At 42.6% G+C, this 18966-nt stretch overlaps 1 protein-coding gene across 2 annotated transcripts; it reads right to left on the bottom strand.

Annotated features, from left to right (window-relative positions):
- Nucleotides 1–758: 758 nt before the first annotated feature.
- esrra (estrogen-related receptor alpha) lies at nucleotides 759–18058 on the bottom strand. Of its 2 annotated transcripts, XM_056408603.1 has the most exons (8): nucleotides 17816–18058; nucleotides 16146–16246; nucleotides 11336–11719; nucleotides 10155–10271; nucleotides 9936–10049; nucleotides 8581–8748; nucleotides 6671–6940; nucleotides 759–3774 (listed from the first exon to the last, which is right to left on the bottom strand). In XM_056408603.1, the coding sequence occupies exons 3-8, from the start codon at nucleotides 11712–11714 to the stop codon at nucleotides 3521–3523; spliced, it is 1302 nt and encodes a 433-aa protein (XP_056264578.1). In that variant the 5' UTR covers nucleotides 11715–11719; nucleotides 16146–16246; nucleotides 17816–18058; the 3' UTR covers nucleotides 759–3520. The 2 variants fall into 2 exon arrangements, with proteins under 2 accessions (XP_056264578.1, XP_056264586.1); XM_056408611.1 differs by lacking the exons at nucleotides 16146–16246; nucleotides 17816–18058 and adding an exon at nucleotides 15005–15400.
- Between the last annotated feature and the right edge of the window lie 908 nt (nucleotides 18059–18966).

The following is an 18966-nucleotide window of genomic DNA, read 5'->3' as shown; positions in this document are numbered from 1 at the left end:
CTTAGAGTGCAGTCTCGTTTTGCGTGACAGAGATCGAAACCAGGTCGGGCGATCTTTTTATTTTTATTTTTTATTAAATGTATTTATTCCTACGTGGCTGTGATGCACTGCTCACTTATACAATCGTAATCGCCGAAATGGATATGAGCTGAGGCTTGAAGATCTCCAGCAATATGTTTGTGAATGTGTGACGAATCTGGTGAGCGAGACAGAGCCCCGCTGCAGATGTGAAGAGAACACAACACACGCACGCGTAGGGAAACCAGTAGGTTTGAAAACCAGTAGGGGTGTAACACCGGAACTACACAAGCAGACCTGACCGGTTAAATCGAAGGTTAAAGCTTCCAATGTGGTTTCACAAAACCGACTCCTGCAGCAGTCAAGAGGTGCAATAATAAATATACAAACACTTAAAGGCACAACTTGTTCCAGATTGCAGTAGCCTATGTTTAAGTATGCAAGTGACTTTCACGCGTGGGTGGTTTAATTCTTGAGGGTTTGTTTGTCATGCTCAGGAACTGTATTTGAAGTCGAAACTTTGAAGGACTGTCCCCCATCTTCAGTTCAGAGTGCGTCCTAAATGGTAAAAGTTAATCAAATCACAAAGTTGACAGTTACCACAGTAGTCTTCATCACACGGCCCCCTCTAATACACACACACACACACACACACACACACACACACACACACACACACACACACACACACACACACACACATCCATACACACACACAGGGAGAGATGAGACCAATGATATGTGGTGGTGGTGTGTCCATTTATTACACAACACGATGCACCTACAATGATCCACTCCCCGTTGCGTCAGACAGTGGATGATCTCACTTTTTTCACAGTGATTTTTATGTGGACATGTTTAGACAAGGACGTCAAACTGTTTTTATCTGAATGAAAACAAAAAGGAAAAAAAAGTCTACACACAGAAATTCACAGCCAATATCACACACGAAAAACAAAGCAGTGTCAACCAACAACAGTAAATTGAGTAAAAAATAGAATTTAATCATTTAAATAGTCTTTCAAAATACAAACATTGATTTGAACTTCTAAATAATATAACATTTAGTAGCTATTCTTCATTATAACTGGCATTTACATGTACACTGGCTATACAAGGAAATGTGAGGTTTGGTAATTTATTGTATTGCTCATTTATATTAATGCGCACATATTTATTAAAACTACATATGACTATCATTTAACAGCGACACTGCAAATGACCCTGCCTTCGCCCCGAAACCCCCCGTACCTAAAACATATCTGTAAGCCTCCAATGTGTAAATGGCCGAGTCAATATGAAGAAACGGTAACAGCTCTACTTCGACCCAGGCATCGATATTTATTCGCTTGCTAGAAAACCGGAACATGTAAGCTGTAAAGCACGAGTAATGAGCCGTATACAATATGGAAACAGAGAAATAAATGATCTCGGATGTTTTCACAACTGCAAAGACATTCAATGAACCCAATGCTCGAATTTAAGTTAACAAATTAAAAGATCAATAATTTGTCTCCACAGTTATTTGGCCGCCTGGCTTGCTCTGTCTCCTGAGGTAGCCCTCTTTAGCCTCACTGTGCCGCTAAATCTATAGAGCCAGGTCAATTGATCCCTAACATGACAATCAGATTCGGAATAATACACAACTGCTTACATAAAAATAAAAAAACACACACACAATTAGTATTTATATTATCCTGAATGGAAAGCCTTATTTCAATACCAAACCCACAACAGTGTCACAATGTAAATAAAATACCCTTGAATCCTAGAAAGAAAAATATATGAAAAAAGCAAGTTTCAAGTCTTTACAAATTGTCAGAGAATTGTAAGCTGCACAGATATAATTGAAATGGGGAATTTGTATCACATTTGCTGGCTTTATTGTCTTCCACTATAAATTGCATGTTTCTGTTTATTTAAATGGTAACTGTACATGGCTGAACGTCTCAGCGGCCCTTCGGCCACTAAATATTCGGTCTGACTTTGACGTCAGACACTGCAGCCTTGCATTGCATGTGAAGCTTACTGTGACGATGATCATCGTGAGTTATCCAACCTGCTGCACTTTCAGGATGTTTTCAGACACGGTTTCAACATCCAACAGGAAGATGTTGTTTATTTTGCATTTCTTGTAGTCCTGAGCCCATGACTGACACTTGCACGTTTTGAGTTCAACAGATGTAGCGATACAAAGACGGGATCTCTCAATGAAATAGTTGAGATCTTTTATGCAACAACGCTCCTCACGACTGCGGAAAATGCAGCGAAATCTCACCATCGCCTATCAATCGATATGGATTAGTGTTACAGCCCTCAAATCAAATAGGTCAGACTATTATTTTTGGCTGCTGGAGTCAAAAACAGTGGTTAGATCTAGTGGTGGAGGACAGTATAAAAAAAAAGCAGATGAGGCATATGCACTTATTTTCTGACCGCTGTCGTTGCCGCGCTTTATTGTCAAAGCGTCGCGTTCTTCCCTGATCTCTGTGTCGCTCATCGGTTTAGAGTGCACGTCGACACACACGCTCGCCTGCATGAAAGCCACTTTTTTTCACCGTGTGCCGACAGGTTTCCGTACAACACTAAATATATTACCTTCTCAGTAGAGCGTTCTACACAGTCTTCTTATGCACTTCTCCTGGACTACAAATCAACTGCACAACCTTTTATAAAGAATCCTGCACCTACTCCGTACATCAGTGGTTCCCAACTCCGGTGTTTAACCCCAAAAGTGCTGGTGGTTTTTTTTCTTCTTTTCTCTCGCTAGTGTTTTAAATCTACTCACCCGGCATCCCAAACCCAAACTCCTCTCTACTAGCAGCGGTAATTTCAGTAATCAGCACTTGGGGTCCTGAGAGTGGAGAACTACGGATATACACACACACAACTAGATGTCTCACCCTTTTATCCACATTTAAAATGTGACAGACAACAATCGAGTTGTTATATTGCTTTTAACATATTGCAAGTAGTTCCTATGAATCTTTGCCGACAGCGGCACACTAAACTATAGCAAATACAAGCACTCCATGTGCGTGTTAATCTGTCTTTCCCCTGGTACGCTTTCATGAGTAGGTGTCGTTTCAAAAAGTTCAAAAGCCACACGTTGTCAGTCTGTCCTTGGATACCTAAATGTTGTTCTTCAGTGGTTAGGTCACTGCGGATCAATGGTGTGATGGACCTCACCAGGAAAATGGTTGAAACTGGGAAGGATTCTGGCATTCGTGTTAAATGTTATCCCGCTTGGAGCCTTTTACCAAAGTCTTACTGCAAATAACCACTTCCCCGCTTAGGGACATGAATGCATGAGCGTTTTATTTTCTCATATTATTTTCCTTTCTTCATGTATAGGCTATGGAAAAAAAGGGGAAAAGAACCATTTCCCCCATTATGTATTCTATAATGAAGTCTTTTGTTTCTCACAAACCACTCATCCACTCTTGAAGACTAGATCTCCATCGGGTCTTTCTCTGCATCCTATTCACTGCTGCTTTCGGCTCTAGGGAGAGTCCATCATGGCTTCCAGCATCTCCAGGAATAGTTTGTGCATGGGGACACCACCGCGGGTCTTGATGCTGTAGAAGGTGGTAAGAGCACGACCAGCAGTCTGTCGGAGGAGAGGCAACGTTAAAAGGAGGCGTCCTGCCCGCTGGGAGTCGCCTGGGCGGCGCTGACATTCCAGCTCCAGCAGGGCCTGGTGGAGGAGGTCCCGCAGCTTCTGCACAGCCTCCATGTCCTCGATGTAAACAGAGTCTAACGGGACAGAAGAGGGCACGTTGTAAGGCATTGCGTCGGCGGTTTACGTTCGCTCAGCTTGCAGTGTTGACGTACCACAAATACTAACTAACGGTTGCCTTTATTTGCAACACAAACAGTGCATGTGTGGTGCAAGCAGGGCATGCTTCATTATCTTCTGTTGACAGTATTCTTGAGTCAATCTCTAAGGGGAAAGCTACATAAAGGTGAAACTTATGACCTTGCAACAACTATTACACACCATTCTGCTCTATCCGGTATGTTTCTGAAATGCCACATCTGCTTTGCTAAAGACTAGAAGCCTTTTATTTTTATTTTGCAGTGGTTATTGCCTAAGAGCTGAACAAAGATTCACTGCACTTCCACCGGCCAATGCGAGATTTTTCACGGGCCTTTGGCTGCTCACATGCACATTACCCCATCAAAATTGGACCAACGGACATTCTCCTCCCCCTGTCCTGCTAACCGACAGCTTTAATTGCCACCACTGCCACACAGTTTAAGAGGTGTTAATTGAACCGTTGGTTCATTTTGATGGCTGTGGTCTGTGTTGCTGTTGATTCGTATTGAGTTATGCTGAGATTATATCAATGTGGGAATACTGAATATTAGAACCACCTCTCTGTGTTACACAGCACAATTCAGCAGCACCACAACAGCCTCCAAAATTATCAGAAAGTTTACATTTAGTTTAGTTTAGTTTATTTCGATCAGCAATAATATACAAAAATCAAAATTTCAACAAAAGAAGAAAGTGGCTGACCGAAAGGGTCAAGGCTGAAGCTATCAAGCTTATAAGTGCCCTAACCTATGTTTTCATGAAAATACTTATTTTAGAGAACCATATACATATACCTATATATATACATATAAACATATACACATGCATACAAATTCACACATGCATATAAACATATATACACACACATAAATACACATACCTACATATACATAAAACAATCAACAAAACAAAAAAAACTTGTCCCCATTACCCGTTACTTATGATGCGTCATCAATGCTGATACGTCTGTACTTGTCCAGAGTCATGTCTTTAAAATTTCTTTTTAATATCACCAGATTCTTACTTTCCTTGATGTCATCAGTTAAACTATTCCACTGTTTCACCCCACAGACAGATGTGCACATGCTTTTTAGAGTTGTATGAACAATTGGCTGTTTGAAATTCCATCTCCCTCTTAGTTCATACTCTCCTTCTCTATCTCTAAAAATCTTTTGAATATTTCCAGGAAGTGAATTATGTTTAGCTTTGTACAGAATTTGTGCTGTTTTGAACTCTACTATATCACTAAGTTTCAGTGTATGTGATTTTAAGAACAGTGAATTGGTGTGCTCAAGATATCCTACATTATTTACTATTCTAATTGCTCTCTTTTGCATGATGCATAATGGCTGTAGGGTGCTTTTGTAGGTGTTCCCCCACACTTCAACACAATAGGTCATGTATGGTAGAATGAGAGTGTAATATAATGTCTGCAATGATTTATAGTTCAGTATGTGCCGTGTTTTGCATAATATCCCGACAGTTCGTGCTAATTTGGACCTTACATACTTGACATGTTGTTTCCAGCTAAAGTTGTGGTCGATTATCACGCCTAAAAATATATTCTCGAAAACTCTTTCCAGCATAACACTATCCAACATTAATTCTACCGGAGTATTCGGATGTATATTTTTATTACCAAAAACCATACATTTTGTTTTTTTATGTTTACTGATAATTTATTGACATCGAACCACAACTTTAGCTTACTCAATTCTGCCGTGACAACCTCCAACAGCTGCTGAAGGTTCTCCCCAGCACAGAATACATTAGTGTCATCAGCAAAAATAACATAATTCAATATTTTAGAAACATTGCATATGTCATTGATGTACAGTACAAATAATTTCGGTCCAAGAATTGACCCCTGCGGAACACCACATATAATATCTAAGAGAGGTGACCTAGTTACACCCATCTGAACAAACTGTTTTCTGTCTTCAATGTAACTTTTTAACCAATTTAGCCCTACCCCTCTAATCCCATACCTTTCCAGTTTATGTATTAAAATACCATGATCAATTGTGTCAAACGCTTTCTTTAGATCGACAAAAACACCTACTGAATATATTTTTTTTATCACTGTTACTTGTTAGTTCTTCGACTAAATCCATTAAAGCCATTGCAGTTGATCTATTCGTTCTAAAACCATATTGTCTGTCCATAAGCAACTCATATTTGTCAACGAAGCTGTCCAACCGCACAACAAAGAGCTTTTCGAGAATGTTAGAGAACTGGGAGAGCACTGAAACCGGCCTGTAGTTCGTAAATAGGTGTTTTTCTCCAGCTTTGTGTACTGGGATCACTTTAGCCGTTTTCATATGACTGGGAAAGCATCCCAAGTCGAACGATCGATTACAGATGAAAGTTAGAGGGTCTACTATAGTGTCAATTACTTGTTTTATTAAAGTCATGTCGATACCATTCCAATCCAGAGATGTTTTGTTCTTAAACTTCTGAACAACGTTAATAATTTCATTTTTATCATTAAACATTAAATCCTTCATGGCGATAGATAGTTTAAGCTATAAACTACTACTACAGAGTGCAGTTTTTTCCAAACATGCTAATAATATTCCACTTAGTCATGTAAAAGGTTTCCCAAGGAATGTCTTAGGTGCCTCCACTATAAAAAGGCTGCAAAGTATATGATCAATAATACAACTAGAAAACACGTTTAGGTAGTTTCAGTTTGGTCTCATGACAAGTGATATGAAAACCCACACCACAATTAATAGTTATATACTCTTTAGATTGATACTAGTTATATGAGATGCTGCTTTGTTAGAAAATAGAGGACAATCCATTTGTCAATGACACAAGTGCAAGTACCTGAGTTAGTGAGTGCGATGGCTTTAAGCATGACAAATTCCTCCCGGTCCACGTTAAGTGCCCGGAAGCGGCGAGCAAGTTGACTTATTGCGGCGTTTAGCTCTGTCAGTCCAGCAACACGTGACATCTCCTCATCAAGGACGAAATCCTCTGCAAACACCACCTCATCCTCGCAGCTGAGCGAGCGGAACGCTACGCCCAGCACCAGCACCTCCAGCCACACCGACTGCAGCACGGACATCTGGTCTGCAAGGGACAGCGACAGGAAGCCTGCAGAGGGATAGATGAAGAGAGAGGGGGGGGGGGGGGGGTTAATAAGTTCACATTCTGACACAGAAAGCACCGGTCCCGTGTCTTCATAGCGGCCAGATAATGGGCGACATGCTGTAGGCGGCTGGTGAACGAACTCTAGCTTGTAATGCAGTTAAGCACGGCATCGGCTCAGTTGAACTGTCAGCAGACATTCTGTTCAACCCATTTGTTGTCTTGTCCCCACCAATCAGGTCCAAACAGGCCTGTTAGCAAAGTCTGAATTATAAATTCTTTTGAAGACTTCTGCGATGATAAATTCTTCAAGGTCTGACTCGTAATGTAAAACTTAATCTGCCATGTTCAAATGAAATCGGTTCCGCTATCTTCAGCTCTGTTACTTTGTAAATGCAAAGTTTGATTCCTCTCTCAGGACTCCTCAAGAATCCCTAGGGGAGGTTCTTTTTAAACTATCTCCTACTCAAAGGGGGCTAATAACTGAGATGTATCTAAAACCCATGTCTTTGAACGACAACTAATCAAAATCCAGGTGGGAGGGGGAACTGCGAATGGAACTGTCAGAGGACTGGTGGGACGTGGAATCGACACCATAATCTTCCTGTGCTTGACTTTGATCAAGCTGAAGGTGGCGCAGAGATCCCACTTCAGTAAATCCAAACTACATGAAATTGAACATGATTTTAATCCCAAATATACGGTCTACAGCAGGGGTGCTCACACTTTTTCAGCATGCGAGCTACTTATTATGTGACCAAGTCAAAGCGATCGACCGACGGGGTGCTAGTGACTTTTTCTTTGCTCCGTCCCGATGCGCGCAAACCGGTGTCGGGAGCTCCGCGGCGCACGAGACGGCGGGCAGTGGACTGTTACCGCTACACGTAGAGACAGAAATGACATGCTTCTGCTGTAATGTGACGCTATAGAGAAAGTGACAGGGGGGCGAGTCAAATTTTTTTTATGTCATGCGATCTACCAATACTACGCCGCGATCGACTGGCAGGTCGCCGCGATCGACCGGTCGATCGCGATCGACGTATTGAGCACCCCTGGTCTACAGGCAGAGCTTTCACATATGTTCTGGTACTTCACAAAGCTTAGATTGTATTGGTATTTTATCTTTGACGTTGCTGAATAACAGTTTTCAGCCGTGCTCGTTACTGAACATTTTTGCGAGACCAGTGGAGAAGTCCATAATTCTGCATTTAGAAAATATGAAGTTCACTCAAAGAGGGTCTCCAGAACGCTTCCGGAAGAGTCGGCAACCCGTTGTCTTCTATTTTAATGGCTTGTCTGCTCTCCCTCCTGACTGATTGCTTATGCTTTAATGCCAAATCATCGGCCTGTGGGAGGCCCCTGATCGATAACTACATGGCTAAATATAAACCAGTTGAAGCAGCAATTTATATTATAATTACATTTTTTCTAATATTTATTTTATTTGATCTAAATGTATTTCCCATTTATTCAGATTTTATAAATATTACTAGTGTATGTGTATACATGTGGATGTATTCTTTTCCCTCTTCTGTAATGCATGTTGTTGCATGTTGTGCAGGGGTTGATTTATAGTTTGTCATCAATAAAAAACTATTTAAACAAAAATGTATATTTCTGCCATGTTCTCCTCTCCTCTATCTTACCGGGAATGTGTTTGGCCCAGCCAATGATGACAACCAGCTCCCGGTCAGCAAGGTCACAAAGGGTGGTGAGCGTGCGCAGGGCGGTGTCCGGCTGCAGAGGGTCCGGCATGGCAAATAACTTTTCTGGCTCTGCCACGAGAAGGTGGGACACAATGATGTTGGAGGAACCTGTGTCCCAAAGTAAGTCACAAAACAAGGGATTAATAAAAGCAGTGTAAAATAATAGACATAGATGTAGACGAAATATGCAGAAGTGTTTACTATACTATTTACAGCTCTATATGATGTGTGTGAAGTTAGTTCACCAAAACCTAAAAGAAACAAAAACATTATGGGCTGGCGCTAAACCACTTTTTGGCAGTAGAGGGCGCTGTTTTCTTAGTGTTTCATGTGTCGCTTGTGTGATGGGCACCTCGGCTTTCACACACCCAGCATGTCTCGGATTTTTGTGAGGAACACTGACCCATTCAAGTTAATGAAAAGAATCACTGCCTTGTATTTGTATGTTGTAGCCAACATACTGCTAACTGGTTTCAGTTTACATCTATATCTGTCCAACATGTGATATCATCCTACCTGTATCCTGTTTAACATTTGTGTTCAATTGTGATAATTGGCTTTTTTTCACAGTGACCTTTGACCACCAAATTCTAATACATTTATCCTTGACCTTCAAATTGAAAGAAATTCAGTCACGGTGTTTTTGAGATAATCGTGTTCACAAGAGTAGGACCCAGTGTCTTTGACCTCTGACCTCTATAATTCAATCAGTTCACCCTTAAGGTCAAGCGGAATTTGCGCCAAATTTGGAGAAATTCCCTCCAGTTGTTCCTGAGATATCGCGTTCACGAGAATGGGACAGAAGTGAGGTCACGGTGCCTTCGACCTTTGACCTGCCCATGATCCAATCAGTTTATTTTCAGGTGGAAGTTTGTGCCAAACTTGACGAAATTCCCTGCAGGTGTTCCTGATATATTGCGTTCACAGGAACGGGGCGATGATGGATGGACAGACAAGCCTGAACATAAAGCCTCGAGCCAAAGCTGTCACCGGCGCCGAGGAATAGAAAAAGGTTAGACTCTGAACAGATGGACTCTCTTTCTCTACTTCTGAATCAGAAGAACACAAGAGGGACCTCCCAACTAAAGTGTTGCCGACGACCCCGAGCTTAGATTAGATTGTCTGTGATTACTGGGTTGTTAATTGCCTGGACATTGCTTCTGTCGGTAGCTACGTGCAGCGTGCCAGTTCACCGACGGTTGATAAAAGCAGTTATTTATGATACAAATTGTATCAAACTAGGCTGCCTGTTGCAGAACAAAACACTAATGACAAGACAGGAGTATAAACAACACCTTTTTCATTCTCTTTTGTCAGTGGTAGAGGGGCACTCTGGTATGTTGCATTCTCCACTTCTGGGCGTCTTTTGTACTTCTGCCGTCCACCTCTGACACGGTCAAGACGAACTCCTGTGTTGGGAAAACAGAGAATAAACATATCACACATTCATAAAGGCCCTGAGCACATAATAGAAAAGAGTGGCTCCAGAGCTTCTGCAGACCAAGAACACTCACCCTCTTTCAGCATGCCTACTTTGAGGCATTTGGTGAAGCGGCATGCTTGACAAGCCTTTCTGCGCCTCTTCGTGATCTCACACTCATTCGATGCTGGACAGCTGTATTCAATGTTACCTTTATGGAAGAACGGGAAACGGTCAATTTACCATGAACAAAATGATTAAATAACACAAACACGAAGGAGCATTTGATGTGAATGGAAAAAAAAATCACTTTTCACTATTTCACATCCTGTTTCCTCTACAATGTGTATGAGGTCACACACATCACGCCGATACTCAAGTCTCTTCACTGGCTCCCTGTAGCATAGGATCCTCACTCTAACATACAGAACACTGCACGGCCAGACTCCTTCATGCGTGGCGTAACTACTTCACCCATATTCAACAGCCCGCAATCTCAGATCCAACCTCCAAAACCTTCTATCAGTCCGACATACTCGCCTTAAAACCCGTGGTGACCGAGCTTTTGAGGCAGTAGCACCAAAGCTGTGGAATGCTCTGGCTGCCCCCCGAAGGTTTACTGACTCAAGAGTCTGATTTAAACACCGACTCAAGACATACCTGTTTAAACTGGAATTGGGCTAATTACATATTCTATGGTCTGCTTTGTTACAATCTGTTTTGTTTATTTATTTTTCTGACTTGCTTTATTGTGTTTTTTTACTGCACAATCTTTTGCTCTGTATTTTACTTTGCACTTTTAACTGTTAAAATGTTTTGGACCCTGTTATTGTCAATTTGTTTTAATTGACTTCTGTACTGCACTTTGTGACCCTGTGTCTGTGATAATTGCAATATAAATAAACCTTACTTACTTGCTTACACATACAAGTAAATACAAGAAAGGTATTTTCAAAATCGACCGATTACATACAATTTTTTAATCTGAACTATTTACTGTATTTTAATAGTTTTAAATAGTTTAACCGACAATGCTCTTATGGTTGAAAGTTAAACAGAAGCATTTCATGGAATACTAGAAAAGAATCTGTGGGCCCTCGAAGATACTAGAATGAATATCTATGGAGGCCGCATGGGGCCCCTGGAGAATGCTTATATACAGGGCCCAGAATTTAGTGCTGCGTCCCTAGGCGGAAGTTAATAATAGCAGTCAGTGGCGCACAAAAAGACCTCACATTTAACATGAATTGTTCCCTGCTTGTTTTGCCAACACACCTTGGATGGTTCTCTTGAAGAAGGCTTTGCAGGCCTCACATGACGCCACGCCGTAGTGGTAGCCAGAGGCCACATCCCCGCATACTAAACACAGCCTCTTCGGTAACGTGCTCAGGGCGTATTTGCATCGCCCCGCTCCATTTCCAGTGGAGCCCTCCTCCGCTCCATCCCCAACCTCGTCTTTGAAGTGACAGCGCAGTGCCGGCGTGTAGAGCGGCGGGGAGTACCGCTTCACGCCTTCTCCTCTGATTCCTCCACCTCCACTGTGAGAAGAGTCTGTGGAGACCCCGCCGGGGCTGATCCGACCTCCCCCAACTCCCTCTGGACTACTTGGTTCTGCCTTTATGTAGACGTCTGTCCGACGGTCCCTGGAAGACATGATGTCTACAGAGGGGATAAACAACAAAGTTAAATAAAGACATTCACATTTTACCTTTGTAAAAGACCTTCAAGTCACCCGGTAAAAAAAATTAATTCACGAACCATTACTGATAAAATACTGTTTTCACCTTTGCCTTCAGTTTATACACATGTAATAATTTGAGTATAAACACAGGAATCAGAGGAAACAGGCAGCCGAAAAGCAAAATGGATGCAGGCGAGACATAGAAGTGGGACTGAAGAGCTGCAGTGTAATTGTTTGCCTTAATTAATGTACCTCTGCGTTTAACGTCTAAAATCATTTACAGCCCGACATACGATACTGCCCCCAGTGACGAGCAACCAAGTCAGCTGTGGTTGATTCACATTAAGATCACGGTCAGTTTTCTTCATGGACTGTGAAACGCACTCGGATTTTGCATTATCAGCATGCTAATGTGACAAAAGGCCAGCTTGTTCCTCCTCTTGTTCTTCAGCAGCACTTATTTCCTGTGTTGTCTGCGCCTCTTCTTTTTGTTGTTGTTGCACAGTTAGGTTTTATAAGGCGTCAAAAACCACTTAGGTTCACCAAACCAGACCCTTTCACTCTTAAAATATAACTCTGCAGTCCTCAAATCATCCCTGCCGTGTGGACTCTTTGTCTGTGACATTTCAAGACATGAAAATAGCCAAGGTGACTGGATGAAGGTCACTATGCTCATAAACAGTGACCGCTCTTCCCTATTCAGACACATAACTTATATGGCAGCAAGAGTACTGCGGCAACATGCTTGGCTGCCAAGGGCTGTCTATAGTTCTGAATATAAATACAGAGACAAGCAGGGTTAATACTGCACACAGGAGACTCACTTGCTGTATATATCAACCAGAAATTATATCAGGAGTGACAACAACAAACAAACAAAAATTATATTTGATGAAAATATTTAAGACACACAAATATGGACTCTCTTACACACAACCGCTCCGTTTCAGCGGAGAATCAAAGCTCCAGATTGCCACAAATGTGAAAATCGAATGGACAGTTTTATGATTTAATGAAATGTATTTGAAATGCTGCCAAACGCTATAGTTTAGGAGAAATGACAAGATTATGGCAATTTAAAAAAGCTATTTAATTTCTTAAGTGAATGTACAATGGACCTCCCACAACCAAATGAAAGGCCTCAATGGCCGATGTGAATAGTTGGTCATATCAGCAAGAATAATGTTTCATGCTTTTAAGCTGCGATTGAACTTCCAGTAACTTACTTCTATGTCAAATCTCAGTACTCTTAATGGCAATGATACATCATTTATAAATAAGACAGCTCAAGAGTCTGACCTCTTTGACATACAGTATAATGTCGTAACATCTAATGGGCCCATGTGTTAGCTGGTGTCTTGCTTTTAAGTGGTCTAAATATTTGAATATACGTGTGAGCAAAGGGACCACCACTCTGCCATGCCCCTCACGACTATAATTAATTCAGAAATAGGTGTACCACGTCTGTGCTCACCCACTTCTGACGGAACCACTTCAGTACTTGTACGTGTTTCATTATTGGTCGGAAATTAGCAAATGATGATAGAAATGTAGATTACGCTGTTGTTAAATTGGCCCTGTCAACAGGGATGAGGAGAACAAAAGGGGATGAACAATGGGGGCATGAGTTGTAATGTGTCTCCGGGCTTCAACTCATCAGCGGATACATTAATGCAGAGCTATACTCCAACGATTGTGCTCTTGTTCCCATCTAATAGATCATTGTGCGAGGACGATCTCTGCAGCCTAAATAGCTCTAATCCATTCAAGAACCGAGAGAGACGTGTGATTTTCTCATGAGTACATGCTGGCAATAGACTGCTATTACCAACCCATTTCCTCTTGATTATCAGCCAGGCCGATTATCCAGTTGCAGCCTGTATGTTTCCGAAGTGGTGCAATATTTAAAATGCATTGCTTATCGGTTCAATGCTCCAATCCCTCACCCTGCCCACAATGACAACAGTACTTGCTACACACTGGTTTGGGTTACTGACACAACTACATAAAAGTACGGGTTTTTGGCATAATTCACAAACGGCTCTTGGTCTTTTAAATACGGTCCATACTGTATGCACTAGATATGACATTAGTTTGACTTGCATGCCGTTTTAAAACATTTGAACCATGTCTGTGTGTCAATCGATCTGTGTGTTTATGGACGATAATCAATGGGAGCTCGGTCCTGACCTGGGGTGTATGTTATCTGTCCATGCCAATCTGCTCTAAATATATGTTGTATTACACATGTATAGACATTTTTAGAACCAGGCATCATGGGACACCTTAACATTCAGACACACTTCGCATCACAGCGTGCATTTATTGGCGGTGACTGTTCGAAACACATGATTATGTTGTACTTTATTGCATAAACATACAACCAAATATGATATTTTAATGTACCTGTTAAATGCGTTTCCATCTGTCGTTCAGTCCGATCATATACGTGAATGTGATGAGAGGAGGATCAAAGTTTAGATTTCTATATATACAACTGGGTGAAAGGCCCAGTGAGGAAAGGCTTGCTTTGCATTGAGACTGATGCTATGCCAACAACATCCCAGAGTGTATACGTGCTTCATACACAGCATACGATGCAATACAGTGAAGGATGGCACTTGTTATACATCCAGGAACGTCTATCAGCCATTGCATCCCAAGTGTGCCGTTATCATATTTATTGCTCCAGTTGATAATCCAATCCTGAAGTGGCTGACAGTCTTCTCTCTTTGGAGTTTGCCCCCTCGGGACTTGATAGTCGCGCTGGTGGTTTGGCACGCAGCAGCAGAGGGGGGGTCACGGCAAACTCTGCCCGTTTAACGTTGAGCTTCCTCGGGCTTAGTGTACAGGCTCCGTGGCTGGATCAGCCAACAACAACACCTCGATTACACGAGCCCACACCACCAACGGGGTTCAGTTCAAAGCAGACCAAACAAGTCCAACTCCACCATGTGCACATCGAGCCAGTTCTGCATGGCCTTTTGGCAGCAAGAGGAACTGAACTGGTTCTGAAGAGAGAAATGTCCAAAAGCCAGCCGTACGGGGACCTCGTCTCGCTCGAGCAGGTCCACCGTGTGTACAGGACACTAACACCGCGGCAGCACGTTTAGCATTAGCTTCGACACACTGTGATGACCGCAGGTTAGCTCGTGGCTAACCAAGCTAGTAGCGGCTAGCGGTAATCCCGACTGACCGGGCGCTCTCCTGCTGGGCCCCGGGTGTATTTATGTCCCTCTAACGCGGACTATGCTGCGTTTTACCTGGTAGCGGGGCTAGGGCAGCATGAAGGTCTCTCCGCGGTGTGAAATCATGACACGGGCTGGACGGAAAATCCGTTTTACAGGCTGCCTGCTAGCTCGTGTTGTGTTGTGTGTGTATGTCTGTGTGTGCGTGTTGAGATGGGCCGGGCTACAATCGGATTTCTCTAACAGCTGGCAGATGATAATGGTTGGATATGCTGAAGTTACACATTAAGGTCAAGGACCACCCTGTAAACAGTCTGACACTGTTATCCCTAGAAGCCCTTGGTCGTCATATGAATTACATGTTAGTAGACATTTATTTTCTCATGGGATTTGAATGCCATAAAATAGAGGATACAGGGTGTGGAGGAAATACGTTCATGCAGGCCTTTAAAGCTGAGCAGAAAGGTCAGACATGAATTCACAATCAGTGCATGAACTATAAATCCATTATAGGTTGTGTTTTAAATAAAAAAGTAGAACAGACAGCAGCTTAACCTTTCTGTCACATTACCTGACAGAAAGAGATTCCTATCGATGAATGACTGGTGAGCATTGAATATTGTATTAATTTAAGTGGCTCTCATGTGATTTGCACATTAGGACATTCCTGGCACCTGGCATTACACATCTCCTGATTATGTTGAACAGAAATAGCTGCAAAGGCTTTTTAATTTTTTTCCCAGCATCCCCCAAATTAAATAAATGTCAAGGGCTCATTTAGACTGATACCTTGACTGGTCTTTTCTCCTCGCACATGGATTCTGGATGTGATGTGTACCAGTTAAGCAGAGAGTAATGCTCTCTCCCCTTTCCTGCCTACTTGTCCATAGTTTATACTTTTTTCAGGGTCTGCAGGGCAATCACCCATGCTTTCAACATGCCCCATGAGTTTATTGATCCCAACAGCACTGTGCCATCACCGGGACACTTGTAATATTTTGGATGTAAAATGGAAAGCCAACACCATCAACATCCTTCTCTGATGTTTCTGAAGCATTTCTCACTCCACATCCCTCCTATGGCCATGCGTGTTTTCAAAAGGAGGTGTTCCCTTTGACAGCTAAAAGTCCATCAAAACCTAACAAGAATGAAGTTTACTAAATAAAATACATTATCTAGTGTATATACTTCATGAAAGGTGATCTGAAAACATTACCTGTTTGCTGAGCTGGAGATTGAATCTTATGTGTTTGACTCCCAGTGGTAGCTCAATGAAGTGCTGTTGATTTGGGGTGAAACTGCAGTTTATCAGGCCACCTGCAGACGAAGCAAAAGTTATTCAGTGCCGTCACAGAAAAAGCAAGCAGCCAAGTCCCTTGTTGTGTTCCCAGCGGCCATTTGTCATATAAATGACCACAACAGAACATTTGATCGAGCCTATAGTTATCAGGTTATTAAAGGAGCGTAACAGTGCTGACAGTTTGGTTTCCTCTGTGCTAAGTCATGCGTCTGATGGTAACATTGGCTTTTGCATCCAAAAATACATATTCCTCTGTATCTATCCATATATCTGCACACTGCACGAGCACCCTCCCCCTTTCGCTGCATGACACACTCCAAAGGTCACAGTCACAGGAATGCTTGAAGGACAGACAGAGCAACGCCAACACCTTGTCTCTCACTCCTACAAAGTTATAAGCTTAAGTTTGGGGATAACTCTCTGTAAATAATTACTAGTTTTAATGCAGAAAACATCACTTCAGTTTCTCTTTACAGTTTAGACATGACTCTGGCTTTTGACATTTTAAATAGTCACCAGTGAATCCCACATTGCAGCATGGGTGGACAATTGTCTTCAAGCAACTTCCAACTCGAGCAACAAGAGCTGTAATGTGTGACAACTTTAGTTTTCAAAGGGGACATTTCAACAAAGATTTAGATTCACATTGTATTAACATAAAAACAAATCATTCCTAATACTACAAGTTATCTCTGAATAACCTACACTATGTCGACATGCATGCAAAGTTAAATGCATATCAATCAACCCTTCCATCATCTTTAACTCTCTTCTCTTCTTGAGTTCGTGGACATCGGCGGTCCTAGTCACTGATAATACATCACGCTGACTGTTTGGCCGACATAAAAACTCCGTTTGAAGGTTTTAAATGCGGCGCGCAGTGGAGACGGCGAGAACAGCACCCAGGGGTGACCTTGTCTACTGATCTCGGACCGGTGAAAGGTTAATTGACATCGTGGATTACGATTTAGGATCAGTGACCTCAATCCCGGTGCCGCAGGCTCGGTGTCATGCACAGTTTAGTGTGTTAAGACCCAGCGAAGAATAACTCCGCGGGGTTGAAATACATAAACAAAACCAAAAAAAGCGATACAGTTTGAAGAAGTGCGAGATGTTTCTGGATGTTTGGCGTTGATCCAAGACAGTCACTCGCTGCATCGCATTCAACCGCGGCCATGCGTTCTTCATTTACTCAATAAGTGAGGAGCGTGCATCCCGTTCATTAGGACCGTGTGTGAGGGGTTCACCCGCCAGCGGAGCTTCGGCCATCGCGCACGGCGCCGTCGCCGTCGCGCATTTGCATGCGAAGTAGACGGATGTGTAGTTTTCGAGGAGGGCGCGTTGGAGCCTGCTGCACATTATTACACAATGTAGCCTACTCAATGTTTATTACGGCGGCTCGTGCCCCCGATCCCACCCGATAACGTGGCCACGCGAACTTAGCTCTGCCAGGCGAATCGTGCATGCACATCAGGCTACCGCCGAGGCAGCTGACATCTCCGCACCGAGATTAATAATAGCCCGAGCCCACCAAGGGCTCTGTCTCCGCAGCGTCGGGTAACGAAAGGTGAAGCTAGACTACTTACTGGGAAATGTAAAAACATCACAGGGTTGTTGATGTTTTTTTGTTTGTTTTATAGATCTGAAGTCTGTCAAGTCTCTGCGGTTGTTAAGTCCCCAGTCGGTGTGACCGGTTTAACGGCGCTGTCCAAGCCTCGCAGGGTGTCTCACGTCGCATCACTATGTGGCCGTATAATGAGGCGATAACAACAACCGGCGACGGTCCTGTCCGCCTGTTCCGATCCGTACACGGGGTGTTATAAATTGTCGTCTTCGCCTGCCACCGCTGAGGTTGTAGCTGCACAGAAGCATCGAAACTTCGCAGAGGAACACCGAATTTCCGGTGAGGCAAACAAAAATAGTTTCACAATAAAACGTCGACGACTCGCGTAACGTTTGAACTTTATTCGAGCCAGACAACGTCCTCAAGCCAAAAGCGAGGTATAATATGAAAGAGTCGGCCTCCATTACCGTAACATGATAAATGATCGCCACAATAACTGGCAGTATTGCTCGAATGAATACAAATGTCTTCTTCTTTTTTAACGAGCTCAAACTAAGTGACTTCCGGTTTATTCTTGGCTTCCTCCTAAAACCGTTTCAGCTTGACGCAGCTCAGTGACGTCACCTCTATCCCGTGTCTTTTCTCCTCCCTCTGCCCGGTTTGCGTCCGCTGTGTCTCCGTTACGTCCGTACGCACCTTCCACCGGCGTCATCTGCATTATAATACGGGCCTGCAACTCGTGAAATAAATATGACCCAGTCTACGCTAATGCGAATGTTATCCAGGATTTTTTTCTAACATCCGCTGCTTGAAGAGTTCTGATTTCAGATTAGCTGTGAGCAGCTGTGTTCACTGAAAATGAAAAAGCATGACATTCCCACAGGGATTTCTACACAATATAAATATAGCCTAATTCTGCTGTCCTTATTGTTGCTATATTTGGGATTTTTTAAAACATAAATGCCAAGCAATAAACCTAAAATACTAAACAATTTAACATTATTTAATTAATATTGACGTTATGATGACATTTTTATTGTAGTTATGCCACAAGCTTTAGAGGATTCCTACAGTCCCTTATGGCACACAACTATGGAAAATGCAGTCATGCTGTCGGTCTTGTGACACTGAAGCTCCCTCCACCACTACACTATTGGACAAGAGCCCAGGAAG

Source organism: Pseudoliparis swirei, chromosome 3, assembly GCF_029220125.1.
Source record: "Pseudoliparis swirei isolate HS2019 ecotype Mariana Trench chromosome 3, NWPU_hadal_v1, whole genome shotgun sequence".
In the NCBI taxonomy this organism is placed as follows: Eukaryota; Metazoa; Chordata; class Actinopteri; order Perciformes; family Liparidae; genus Pseudoliparis; species Pseudoliparis swirei.
The sequence above is the reverse complement of the archived record's forward strand: the minus strand, read 5'-3'. Positions and strand labels throughout refer to the sequence as shown.

Excerpts from the sequence above, each read along its gene's own strand:
- esrra (XM_056408603.1), bottom strand. The coding sequence starts at position 11,714 with ATGTCTTCCAGGGACCGTCGGACAGACGTCTACATAAAGGCAGAACCA. Across the intron at positions 8,749-9,935 it reads GACAAAAGAGAATGAAAAAG|GTTCCTCCAACATCATTGTG; the intron begins GTGTTGTTTATA and ends TTTGGGACACAG. Across the intron at positions 3,775-6,670 it reads CATCGCACTCACTAACTCAG|ACTCTGTTTACATCGAGGAC; the intron begins GTACTTGCACTT and ends CTGTCCCGTTAG.